Source organism: Hyaena hyaena, unplaced genomic scaffold, assembly GCF_003009895.1.
Source record: "Hyaena hyaena isolate Hyena2069 unplaced genomic scaffold, ASM300989v1 scaffold_425, whole genome shotgun sequence".
Taxonomy (NCBI): Eukaryota; Metazoa; Chordata; class Mammalia; order Carnivora; family Hyaenidae; genus Hyaena; species Hyaena hyaena.
The window spans coordinates 582,360-595,140 of record NW_024081052.1 but is presented as its reverse complement, the minus strand read 5'-3'; the positions used below and the strand labels follow the sequence as shown (position 1 = coordinate 595,140).

At 36.7% G+C, this 12,781-nt stretch overlaps 1 protein-coding gene across 5 annotated transcripts in view; it reads left to right on the top strand.

The window, feature by feature from the left end:
* Positions 1 to 12,781, top strand: part of RAPGEF6 (Rap guanine nucleotide exchange factor 6) — a 204,568-nt gene that overhangs the window by 126,178 nt on the left and 65,609 nt on the right. For all 5 annotated transcript variants that reach the window (XM_039252546.1, XM_039252545.1, XM_039252543.1 and 2 more), the window contains 4 exons: positions 2,966 to 3,130; positions 6,372 to 6,479; positions 8,327 to 8,530; positions 11,473 to 11,581. In XM_039252546.1, coding sequence (XP_039108477.1) covers positions 2,966 to 3,130; positions 6,372 to 6,479; positions 8,327 to 8,530; positions 11,473 to 11,581 — 586 coding nt within the window. The remainder of the gene's footprint in view (positions 1 to 2,965; positions 3,131 to 6,371; positions 6,480 to 8,326; positions 8,531 to 11,472; positions 11,582 to 12,781) is intronic.

Here is a 12,781-nt window from a genome sequence, read left to right as displayed (position 1 = left end):
TTCTGCAATTGTGTCAGTATGTCATACAAACCTCTGTTTATCAGTCTTGCATTGAATCATGCCTAAAATGGTGGTCTTAGGGACGTCCGGGTAGCTCAGTCTGTTAAGTGTCCAACTTTGGCTCAGGTTATGATGTCTCACAGCTCATGAATTTGAGCCCCGCGTCTGGCTCTGTGCTGACAGCTCAGAGCCTGGAGCCTGCTTCGGATTCTGTGTCTTCCTCTCTCTGTACCTCTACCCAGCTTGTGCTCTGACTCTCTCTCTCTCTCTCTCTCTCTCAAAAGTAAATAAACATTAAATAAACAAACAAATATTAAAAAAATTTTAGTAAATAAAATGGTGATCTTCCATTTCCTTTTTTTCTTAGATTTATTGTCCTTTTCCGTAAGGATGAACATTCTCACCACCCTCCCCATTAATTCATTTATACTGCCATGGATTTGTGTGTTGTACTCTCTTAGCATTGTTGATCCATCGATTTGTCTGTTGTCCTAGATTTGGTGAGACCTTCATAAGGCTGATTCTGTACCCTTTTGACATGTCCCCATTGGTTTTTAACAGCTTTTTAATTATCTGCAAAACATGATGCTCCAGGCTCATCTTGTGCTTTTCTTTTTCCAGCTTTGGAATCAACCATTTCTCCAGAGAGTTCTAGATCCTACTAGTGGAGAACAGCTTTTTTTTTTTTTTAAGTTTATTTATTTTGAAAGAAGGAATGCAAATCCGGGAGCAGCAGAGGGAGAGAGAGAATCCCAAGCAGCAAATTTCATGCTGTCAATGCAGAGCCTGACACAGGGCTCCATCCCATGAATTGCAAGATCATGACATGAGCTTAGATCAAGAGTCAGATACTTAACCGGCCGAGCCACTCAGGCACCCTGAGAATAGCATTTAAAAGCCGAGATCTGTGGGTACCTGTCTGGCTCAGTCATTGGAGCATGTGGCTGTTGATCTCAGGGTTGTGAGTTCAGCCCACATTGGGTATAGAGATTACTTAAAAATCTTTTTTTCTTTTCTTTTTAAATCCAAGATCTGGGCGCTTACTCTCTTCGTTAACTACTTAGGTGTCATTGATTCTAGAGGCTCTGATCAGACAGAGCTAGGAAATCTCTGTATGTATTACTATATTGCATTCACATCTGTAACTCTGTATATGTCTCCATCTATCTCTTTGTGGTAATTATAAGTTCCTAACAGTACTCCCAGTTCTCATACCACAGTTTTGCATATCCTTTCCCTTATTACATTTGTAAATACTTTATCCAATCAGTGGCTCTTGTTATGTTGTTTCTATTTACTTGCTTGTCATAACCAGTCCCTGCCCTGCCAGTATAACTGTGCCAGTCATCTCCTTGGCCTGCCACCTCTGCTCACCATGTCTCCCAGAATCCCACCTTGTTGGATACTAGTGAGCACTTGGGTGACATGCCTCTGCATGACTGTGGGGCTCACCTTTAAATACGGTTCTGAATATATGACTTAGTCTCAACAGGTATCCTGCCCAAGTGTTTAGCCAGTCAGAATAATGGTCTTTCTTTATCATGTTGGTCAGTTCTTCCAGATTTAAAGGCTTCAAATAGAGGGGTGCCTGCATGGCTCATTCGGTTAAGCATCTGATTCTTGATTTCGGCTCTAGTCTTGATCTCACGGTTCATGAGTTCCAGCCCCATGGCAGGCTCTGTACTGACATCATGGAGCCTGCTTGGGATGCTCTCTCTGCCTTTCTTTCTCTCTCCTCTCTCTTTCTCTCTCTCTCTCTCTCTCTCTCTCTCTCTCTCCTCTTTCTTTCTCTCTCTCTCTCTCTGCCCCTCCCCCTTGAGTGCACAGTCATGCACTGTCTCTCAAAATAAAGAAAATAAATTTTAAGAAAAATAAAGATTTCAAATCAACATTGGCTTGTGAATGATAAGCCCAATTTAGTACTCTTTGACTTAGATTAAGTTTTGTGAAGGGTAGAAGAATAGGAATGACCTGTGGTTGCCTTGTCCCTTAAATAGGTTATTTGAAGTCTCTTAGTTTGACTTTGTTCTAAAGAAGTGATTTACATGCTTTTGTTTTTTCAATAAATTCTTAGATAACATGATTAGTATGAAAGTATGTTTACCATACAGTTATTCTGACCAATGAAATTGTTTGGATAAATGCAACAGATTGAAATTGGAGGTAATTTGTTTTTTATATTTGGTTTAACATCTGGTTTATTTCTGTATTTGTTCTGTGTATACACTTAGGAAAAGGCTGCTAAAGGTAATAAATTTTAACATTGATTCAAAAGCTCAAAGCAGAGCAGTAGATAAATGTTTACATTCCTTTTTATAAACTTGAAGACAGGCAAGTGGTTAAAACTCTGAATTAATGTGAAAACTATATATAGACCTTCTGTTTCCTGTCAAGATGGTGATCTAGTACGGAGAAACCATTGAAGAAGAAACCTCTTTTCTAGGAAGTTAAAAGAGTGAAACACACTGTCTTTAATTAGTGTATTGTTTCTGTATCCTGGGGCAGAAGAGATTTGAGAATAATTAAATTTAGAGGAGAACTGCCTTTTTTTTTTTTATTTAATTCAAGTTTAATTCGCACTTCTTCCCTCTGGTGCCTTAAGACAGTCATCTCCCCATTTCTACCAGTAATGCCATTTTTCTACAACTGGTAATGCCATTTTTTACCCCAGGCCACACCAGGGGTAAATCACTAAAATTCAGAAGCCCTGCTATGATAAAATGCCAGGAAAAACAGCTACAACTGAGTAAATGCTTTTGGATATTTTATTCCTGTGCCTTACAGCCTCTGGGTGCTGGTGGATTACAACCTATAAAGACTACCTTCTCCCAGAATTAAGTGTTTTAAGGGTGAAACTCTACTTTAGAACTTGTCTTATAGAGTGACTGCAAAGGGGAGTACTCAGTAGAGTTCTTTGTTTCCTGAGATAGTTATTTTATAATCTTTTCTGTCCTTGGATTTTTAGGCAACACCTGAGCGTCTCATCATGCATTTAATAGAAGAGCATTCCATTGTGGACCCAACTTACATAGAAGATTTCCTGCTAACTTACAGGACATTTCTTGAAAGTCCTTTGGATGTTGGGATCAAACTGTTGGAATGGTTTAAAATTGACAACTTAAGGGATAAGGTTGGTTTTATAAATAAGAAGGGCGTGAAAGTGATTTTAACCTTTAAATTTTATTTGTAAAACAGTTGATGTTTATTTTGATAACAAGATTCACTTCACCTAAAAGATTCACTTCAGCTAAAAAACTTAACCTCTACTTAGTTTTGTAACAAAACAGCATGTTAAAAGTGGAAATAAGCCTTAAAAGTTAAAAATTAAAATAGGCTGTGATAGCTGTAAACTTAGAAAACATGATAGCTGCCTGAGAGTGTTTTTGAACTCTATCAAAATGTTTGTTTACGAAGATCAATAAAACACTTAAAAGGTGATTAGAACGTTTAGAAAGTTTAGAAAGACTTTTCACCAAGTAAATTATTTTCAGATGACCTTAGATTGATTGTAAGTCCAGAATAGCAATATGTTGATGTGGGGGGTTTAGACTTTTATCATTTTAAAACAGTTTGTCTTTGTCCTTAATATATCCCTGCAGTGACGTATTTTAAATTTACCTTTGAGAATTTTTTTTTCATTAAACACTGTTTGCTATTGTAAATAGATTATCTTACTTTATTTCGTGGAGTGTGTACATTTAATGGAAAGACTAGCAACACCTCAGCAAATTGATACGAAGTTAGTTATTTAAAAAAAAAATAAAACAAGGGCCATAATTGGTGTATCTTTCTGAGTTATATTTTAAAGGAAATAATTAGATGTGGCTACACTGTGAGATTCTGTTGTTTGGGAAACTAAAGTGTTCAGAACTATGGGCTTGCCCACCTACCCCTGCCCCAACTCCCTTTGGAGTTATATATAAGTAGGTACTTCAGTTGCTGAAGGAATAAAGCCAGGCTAAAATATAAGTGAGGGCGACTAGATATTTACATGCAAAAGAATGAAATTGGACTTTTACCTTACATCATATACAAAATTAACTCAGAATAGATTAGTGACCAGTAAATACAAGAGCTAACACTATAAAACTCTTAAGAGACAAAGTCGTTGACTGTATTAAACTGTTTTGTATTTTTATGTATTGTTTAAATCTTTTGCAATTATGTGCTATTTTTACACAAACGTTTTTCTTTTAAAACTTAAAAAAGAATCATGACCTTGAATTTGGCAGTGGTTTCTTAGACATGGTATTCAGAGTACAAACAATAAAGGAAAAAACATAAATTGAATTTCATCAAAAATAAAATAGTAAATTAAAAGGAAAAACATGGACTGGGAGAATATATTTGCAAATCTTCTATCTGATAAGAGTCTAGTATCCAAAATGTGTAAAGAACCCTTATAGTCCAACAACAAAAATACAACAGAAGTTAGAAGTAGACAAAAGGCTATGGGGTCCCTGGGTGGCTCAGTTGTTTAAGCGTCTGACTTCAGCTCAGGTCATGATCTCACGGTTCCTAAGTTCGAGCCCCACATCAGGCTCTCTTCTGACAGCTCAGAGCCTGGAGCCTGCTTCAGATTCTATGTCTCATTCTCTCTCTGCCTCTCCCCCACTTGTGTTTTGCCTCTGTCTGTCTCTCAAAAAGAAATAAATGTAAAAATAAAATTAAAAAAGAAAATGATAAAGGGCTTGAATAGAGAATTTTCCAAAGCAGGTATATAAATGGCTAGCAAACACATGAAAAATATGTTTAAGGAGCACCTGGCTGGCTCAGTTCATGAAGCATGCAAGTCTTGATCTTGGATTCAGGAGTTCAAGCCCCATGTTAGGGGTAGAGATTACATAAAAAACTAAAATCTTAAAAAAAAAAAAAAAAAGTTCAACATTGTTTGTTACAGGGAAATGCAAATTAAAACCACAGTGAGGGGGTGCCTAGGTGGCTTAGTCAGTTAGGTGTCCAACTCAATTTCAGCTTAGGTCATGATCTCTCATTTTGTGGGTTTGAGCCCTGTGTGTTGGGCTCTGCATTTCCAGTGAAGAGCCTGTTTGAGATTCTCTCCTCTCTCTGCCCTTTTGCATGTGTGTGCGCGCTCTCTCTCTGTCTCTCTAAAAAATAAACATTAAAAAGAAAAAACCTTGAAAAACCACAGTGAGATCCTGCTTCACACCCACTAGGATGGCTTTTCAGCTTAACGATGACCCACAACACTCGGACCAACTTAGATTGGCTTTTCAAAAAGTAAAGCAAGTAACAAGCATTGCCAAGGATGTGACTGGAGAAGATGAAATTCTCATACTTTGTTGGTAGTAATATAAAATGTTATAGCTCCTCTGGAAAACAGTTTGGAATTTCTTCAAAAAGTGAAACATAGAATTAGCGTATAGCCTGGCATTTACTCTTAGTATTTATCCAGAAGAACTGAAAGTAGGAGTGCTAACAAAAATTTCTGTACCACTGTTCATAGCACTATTTACTATAGCCGAAAGGTAGAAACAACCCAAATGTCTATTAATGATGGTTAAACAAAATATAGTATAGCCATAATGAAGTATTAATTCAGCCATAAAAGGGAATGTAGTACGTGATGCAACATGGATGAATCTTGAAAATCTAATTCTGAGTGAAAGAAGCCAGACACAAAAGGTGACAGTTTGTATGAAATATTCAGCATGGAAGAGAGAGCGAAGAATGTGAGGTGACTGACTCCTTTATGGGGGATAAAAATGTCCTGGAATGAGGTAATGGAGATAGTTGCACACCATTGTAAATATACTCAATGCCACAGAGTTGTATACCTTAAAGTGGTTTAAATAGTAGCTTTTGTGTATATCCTACCAGAGTTTAAAAAATAGATGACTTAAATTATTTCCATTGTCAGGTACATTATTCAGTTCAACTTCATTAACTTTTCTGTTAATCTGTGGTGCAAAGTAAGCAAATCATTTTACAGTTTTGAAGACTCATAGTATTTCTAACAAAGTAGCTTTCAGATGTGGCTTGTTATAATTTTGATTAAACACATTCTTGGCTATGTAAAGACTTTGGATAAGATTGCCTGCCCTTTAGAAGCTTGCATTTTAGGATACTGTGTGAGGTGTACATTATATTTACTTCTTATATCTTAGCAAACAGGCTTGTATTTTTTCATTGTCAGTCTTGGCTCTCTTTGTTGCTTGTGCACCCAAGGAAGCAAAAACTCAGACCAAACCATGCCTGTCTATTAGAACGAACCCTTTATGTGCAGGATAGGGGGCAAAAGGGTTAGCCATAAATCTCAGTTCCCCTTCAGTTTTGGACATGGTTTTGTATTATAATTCTGCAGAAAGAATGCCTCTCATAACTATGCTGTCTCCTTCACCTTTCCACAGGTAACACGGATTGTGTTATTATGGGTAAATAATCATTTTAATGATTTTGAAGGTGATCCTGCTATGACTCGATTTCTGGAGGAATTTGAAAAAAATCTGGAAGATACAGTAAGACTCAAGAATTTATCTTCTTTACAGTTTAGGGATTTCCCTCTTCCTCAAATAACAGCAATTCAGAACACTTTTCGTGTTCATTTAAAGGCTATTGATATTGTTATTTCCAGCCAGCCAGGCTTATGAACTCTAGTGTATACTTGGGTCCCCTCTTTCTCTGCCTTGAATTCCCTGGTCAAGATGTCCATTCAGTTGATAACAGTCACCTGGGTCACTTGCATATGCCTGTTTCCTAGAGCCCTTCTCTCTCAGCCATTTCTTTTTCACTCTGCGTTGAGGCCCTCATTTTATTATGCCTAATGTGTTATAATAGCTCATTTTAGTTATAGTACTGCATTTCTTTGTTCTAGCAATTTTGTATGGCCATTGACTGTTTTTAAGCCACAAATAAGATGAATATTTCTCTCCTTGTAAATAAACTAATGTACTTCGTATCAAAGTAATTCCTCTTCTGTATATTCAGGTCCTTCACCTACTGCATCTTCAGTCTTTTTTCTGTGTACCCTTGATTTTAGCCAACCAGATTATTTCATATTCTTTACTAATTCTCTCAAACTTGAATTCTTTGCTACTGCTCTTGCTGTTTGAACTCTTTGCAGCCTTTAAGTCCTACTTTACATGTCAGATCTACATTAGAATTTCTAAGTTTTCCTTCTGCATGTGATTTCATTTGTTCTAAATATACAACACCTAAGAAAATCCTCTCAAGGTCCTCTTAACTTTGACAGTGGCTATTTATAATTTGTTTACTCTCTTTGTCAAATATAAAACTATAAAGTGGAACTGAATTGTCTACTCCTAGCACCCTGAGATTTTAGGAAGTAAAATAATAATGCAGCTCAGGAGTTAGATTGCCTGAAATAGCATTCAAACTATACCACGTGTTAGATATGTGAACTTGGACAAGTTGCCTAACCTTTTTATGCCTCAGTTGTCTTATTCTATGTATAGTAGTCCCGAGTTTATGGGGATTGTTACAGGATTATAACGAGCTGTAATGAATGTAACCATCTGAAAAGAAATCCTGTCAAATAGCAAATGCCCAAAAACCATTGATTTTACTCAGAGTGTAAGTGGATGGAGTTTAACGAAGGGACAGTGTAGCAGATTGTTGTCCATTCCCAGCAGCACTCGCTCTGTGCAGAATGGAAAGAATGATCAGAAGCTGGGGAGCTTGATTAAGAGGCCACAAGAGCTCACCACCATCATTTGGGTTTTCCATTGCTGACTATGTAGGTATTCATGGGCTAATGAAAAATGGAAATTGCCTTACAATTGTGGGACTTCTTTTTTGGTAATCATTCAGTCATCAGGTATTTATTAAATTCTACCTTCTACTCCAAAACATTGCATAGGATCAGAACAGTTGTAAGGTTTGGCCCCTGCCTTGAAAAAACGTGAGCTCCTTTTTATGGACAAGAGATATACACATTCTATGCTATTGGAGGATAGTTGAATATTCAGTTGGTATTAAAACCTAGAAGTTAGAATATTATCAAGTTTAAAAAAGACCTAAAATAATACAGGAATGTACCTGGAAGAGGTAGAGACTTGAATGTGTCTGACTGTTAGGCATTATTCAGAAGTGTGGTTCAAGTCCTGCAGTTTTAAATGAAGGTTTGTCAAGATTCTGGGTTGATAAAACAGCCAGGAGATAAGCAAGATAGTAATAGAGTAGGAAGGTTCAGGCCATGAGAAATAATTTTTTGTCTTCCCTTTCTAAGTGGGATGTCATTTTGAAATCTCTTTTAACCTTCTAACTCTGATTTTAGGTGATTTTGAAAAGTTTATAGGAATAGATACATACATCTATATACATTCTACCCTTTTTTGCTTTTTAGAAAATGAATGGTCATCTCCGGTTATTGAATATTGCCTGTGCTGCAAAGGCCAAGTGGAGGCAGGTTGTGCTGCAAAAGGCTTCCCGGGAGTCCCCTCTGCATTTCAGCCTTAATGGAGGAAGTGAGAAGGGATTTGGTATTTTTGTTGAAGGAGTAGAACCTTGTAGCAAAGCTGCTGATGCGGGACTGAAACGTGGTGATCAGGTAAATAAATACCCAACTGCTTGAATTAAAGGCTTCGTTATAACTGAAATGTCTGCTACTTTTTTTCTCCTGTGATACTTCTTCAGGTAAGCATGACCAGTCTATGGAAATTTAATTAAACATTAAAATGTAAGTTGCCAAAGAGTGCTATAAATAATGCTTTCAGCTTAAATAGCATTCATATGGCAACAAAACTACATCCATAAGCAGAGGAAGCTGGACAGGGACTGAGAAAAAGAAGGAGACACTGGGAGGAAGATGGTGGGGATTTATTTTCTCCAGATAAGCATTAGGCCCCTGTAGAGCAGTATATTCCAAATTGTGATTCTTGACAACCTTGTTACTAAAAAATGCAATTCCTAAGCCTACCTCACTTCTACTAATTGTACTAGTGACACTCTCTTGGGATGAGGTCCAGAAATCTGTATTTTTAACAGAGCTCTCTAGGTTAGATTCTTAACGCACACCAGAGAGTAATTTTTCAAATTTAGCTAATTCATTTGGGAAGGTTATGTTTTCCATTTTAATTTTTTGTTTGTTCATGTATTCATTTAGAGCGTGGCTTTGACTTTTAACTAAACCTTACTAGTATTTTTCTTTTTAAATTACGAATGCATTCGCATTGTAAAAAGTTCTGCATTGCAGAGCAGTGCTTCTCAGGTGGTAGTGATTTTCTCCCCCAGGAGACATTAGGTGTGTCTGGAGATAGTTTTGATTCTCATGACCAGCAAGTTAACTCCTAGCATACAGTGGCTAGAGGCCAAGGATGCTGGTCAGCAGCCTCCAGCACCACAGCAGGGCACCCTCACAACAGAGACTTATCCAGCCCAGATATCAAGAGTGCAAGGATTAAGAAGCTGATTTAAAATTGTAACGATCCCCTCCTTCCACTAAGGGAACTTTTTTAAAACAGAGATATCTGGGCCTAACCTCACACCATTTATTAACAGTGTCTAGTAGCTAGAATTCCAGAATCAGTGTATTTAATGTTCTAGTATTTTTAGCGTATTTAAGCATCTCATTCTTTACAGGAAAAGAAAAAAACAGTGAAATCAGATTATTTCGTTCTTGAGAGGAAACTTAACCAGCTTTTTACTTCTTCAGTTTTCTCAATTATTGTTAAAATTATCTGAGATTTTAGATCTAGATTATTAAGTCATTTTTAACATTATTTTTTGAGAATACTTTTGACATTGGCATTAAGTTTTGGGAATTTATCACGAATAACCATGTAGACATTTATGCCTTCCTTTCTTACTGATGTCATTGATCACCTCCATTTCATCTGTGCCACATGCCCCCACTGTTATGATTCATTTCACTGGAGTCTTTTACTACTTCTCATACCTCTTCCTAGTTCTTGTCTCTTACAGGGCCAGTAGATAGTATAGTTTTATGTGTCCTTGCATGTTTGATAATGCTTTTGTTTAGTGGAGTATAAAATTCTCTGTTCACAGTTATTTATCCCTCAGAGCTTTGATGTTAGAGAAAAGTATCACATCATCTTAGTATGGCCCAGGAGAAGTCCAAACCAGCCTTTATTTTTTCTTTTCTAGCTTCCTTTGTTTTTTCCCCTCTACCCGCCCAACTCCACAGTGATGCTTATAGATTCTTGGTTCACTCTTGTTGGAATTCAAAATTTTCTTTGGGATCTGTTAAAAAAAAAAAAAAATAGATCTCTTTATTATCTTTGCATCATACTAGATGAGGCATTTCAGTGAGTAGACTCAAGACTTCTTTCATCTCCACATATCACACCTGTGATTTCTTTTTCTTTTCATGATATTTTGTTTCTAAGTCTTTTTTTACTGTGTTGGAATCATTGTGTCAATATCTGACATCTGTCCTCTGTGCTGCTTTTCTGGGTTTTTTCCTCATTATGTTTGTCTATCTTTTCTTGTTAGAATTAATATTTTTAAAATAAGCTTTCTATACGGTTTGGAGGTGCAGCCAAGTTTGGGAAGCCTTCCGTGAAGGGTTAGCATGTCATGTAGAAGAATCCATCGCAGTTGTACTTGCTGCTCTCTGACTACTTGATTCAGCATCAGCAAATGATAGTAGATGTATTTAAAGCATCACTTTTGAAAGAATTCTTTTAAAGTAATAAATTTGCATTAGAGTATTTTATTAAAATTTGCACATACTTGGGGCGCCTGGGTGGCTTAGTCGGTTATGCGTCCGACTTTCCGACTTTCTCTTAGGTCATGATCTCGCGGTTCGTGGGTTCGAGCCCCGCGTCGGGCTCTGTGCTGACTGCCAGCTCAGAGCCTGGAGCCTGTTTCAGTCTGTGACTCCTTCTCTCTCTGACCCTCCCCTGCTCACGCTGTCTCTCTCTCCTAGAAATAAATAAAACATTAAAAAATAAATAAATAAAATAAAATAAAATTTGCACATGCATACACAAACACTAATTTTTATCTATCATGATTTAAATTTTTCTTTCATATATAGAGGCACCTGGGTGGCTCAGTTAGTTAAGTGTCTGACTTCGGCTCAGGTCATGATCTCACAATTCGTGAGTTCGAGCCCTGCTTTGGTCTCTGTGCTGTTAGCTCAGAGCGTGGAGCCTGCTTCAGATTCTGTGTCTCCCTGTCTCTCTGCCCCTCCCCTGCTTGTGCTCTGTCTCTCTCTCTCTCAAAAATAAGTAAACATTAAAAATAATTTTTTTCAAATTTATCCTTCATATATAAGCTGTCCTCTGTTTTTAAAAACATTTTTCTTACTTTGACCTCGAGGGAATGAACTTCCAAAAAATGTTTGTAGTAGAAATTGGGGAAATAGAATATAGAGGAAAACAATTAAGGGGCAACTTCACTCCTCGCAGAGATAACCATTGTTCACATATGGGTGCATCTTATTCAAGTGTCATTTTTTCCAGCATTAAACTTAAGGTTGCAGAAGTAGCTAATAATTGTTTCTGTCTAATTTGTATTTTTCTCAAGATAATGGAAGTAAACGGACAAAACTTTGAGAACATTACATTTGCGAAGGCCCTTGAAATTTTACGGAATAATACTCATCTTGCACTTACTGTGAAGACCAACATTTTTGGTGAGTTTTGTTGTAAAAACTGAGGTTTTATTGTTTATTGTTTTTGTTTGTATTTTTGATAATGAAAAAAGTCATGGATGAAAAGGAAAATAATAAAATGTAAACATGTTACTTTTTGAGCTCTTTGAACATCTTCAGGACCTTTAGTGTTGATGTATAGTAGGTACTATGTATTCTCGAATTTTCATTTTTCATTGTTTGCATTATTTTGGTATTTTAGAAATAAGTTTTAAAAGAAAGCTACACATACATTTGATTAGACATATGCAATGTCTGTTGAAGAGGTATTTTGTACTATACTTTGTTGGGAGATACTCAGTGAAACTTAGAATGACCTGTACGAAGCATAAAAATCATAATTGGGCTTTTATTCCCTCTGCTAATGTGCAATTCAGACTATTGCTAATGTTTTAGCTAGCTTTCTCAAATAATAATGTGAATGCCAGATTGGCTGTTTCATGAATTCCAGATTTTTAATAGTAGTGTACTCTGCCTTTCTTTGTAAAAATGTTGAAAACTGTGTCTGCTGAGTATTTGGATCATGTTTCTATTTGAAGCAAAGACTAAAGCTTGTGCTTGCACTTTTTTTTCTTTGCCGTTCCCCCCCCCGCCCATTTTTAGGGAAGACTTACTGTAACTGGGTTTCTTTAGATACTATAGGATATTCAGTAAAATTCTGAGAAGGGCAACAATAAACACAGCATCATAGTTTGAAAATTATGAAAGAAACTTTAAGAGTCTCACTTTAGGGGGGAAAATTCCTCTAGGTCATTTGGTTTGCAGTTTGAAAACTAGGAGTTGAATTTAAAAACTGTGTCTCTGGAGAAGGAAGTATGTTTTATTTTTTCACTTTCACTCCTCCTCATACTGCACTTAGTCATAATGAAAAATGAAACATTTGGGTATTTTTCCTCTTTTCACTTGAGTCCTTTTTACTGAGTTATGTCCTATTAAATATGATATATTACTTCATTGGCAATTTCCTAATATTAGCTTCATGTCAAGTAAGTGAGCCTTCACAGTTCTCGGGGTTTCCTGGAGTTTGGACTGGTATCTAGAAATGTCAACTTTTGGGTTAAATCAAAGAGATTCTGATTTTGAAAAGAGGGCAGAGCTTGTTTTGTCACTTAGAGCATGTGATTTAGTCTCTCCATGCTTGAGTTTGTCTAGCTGTGTTTCATAGGGATCTTACCAGGATCA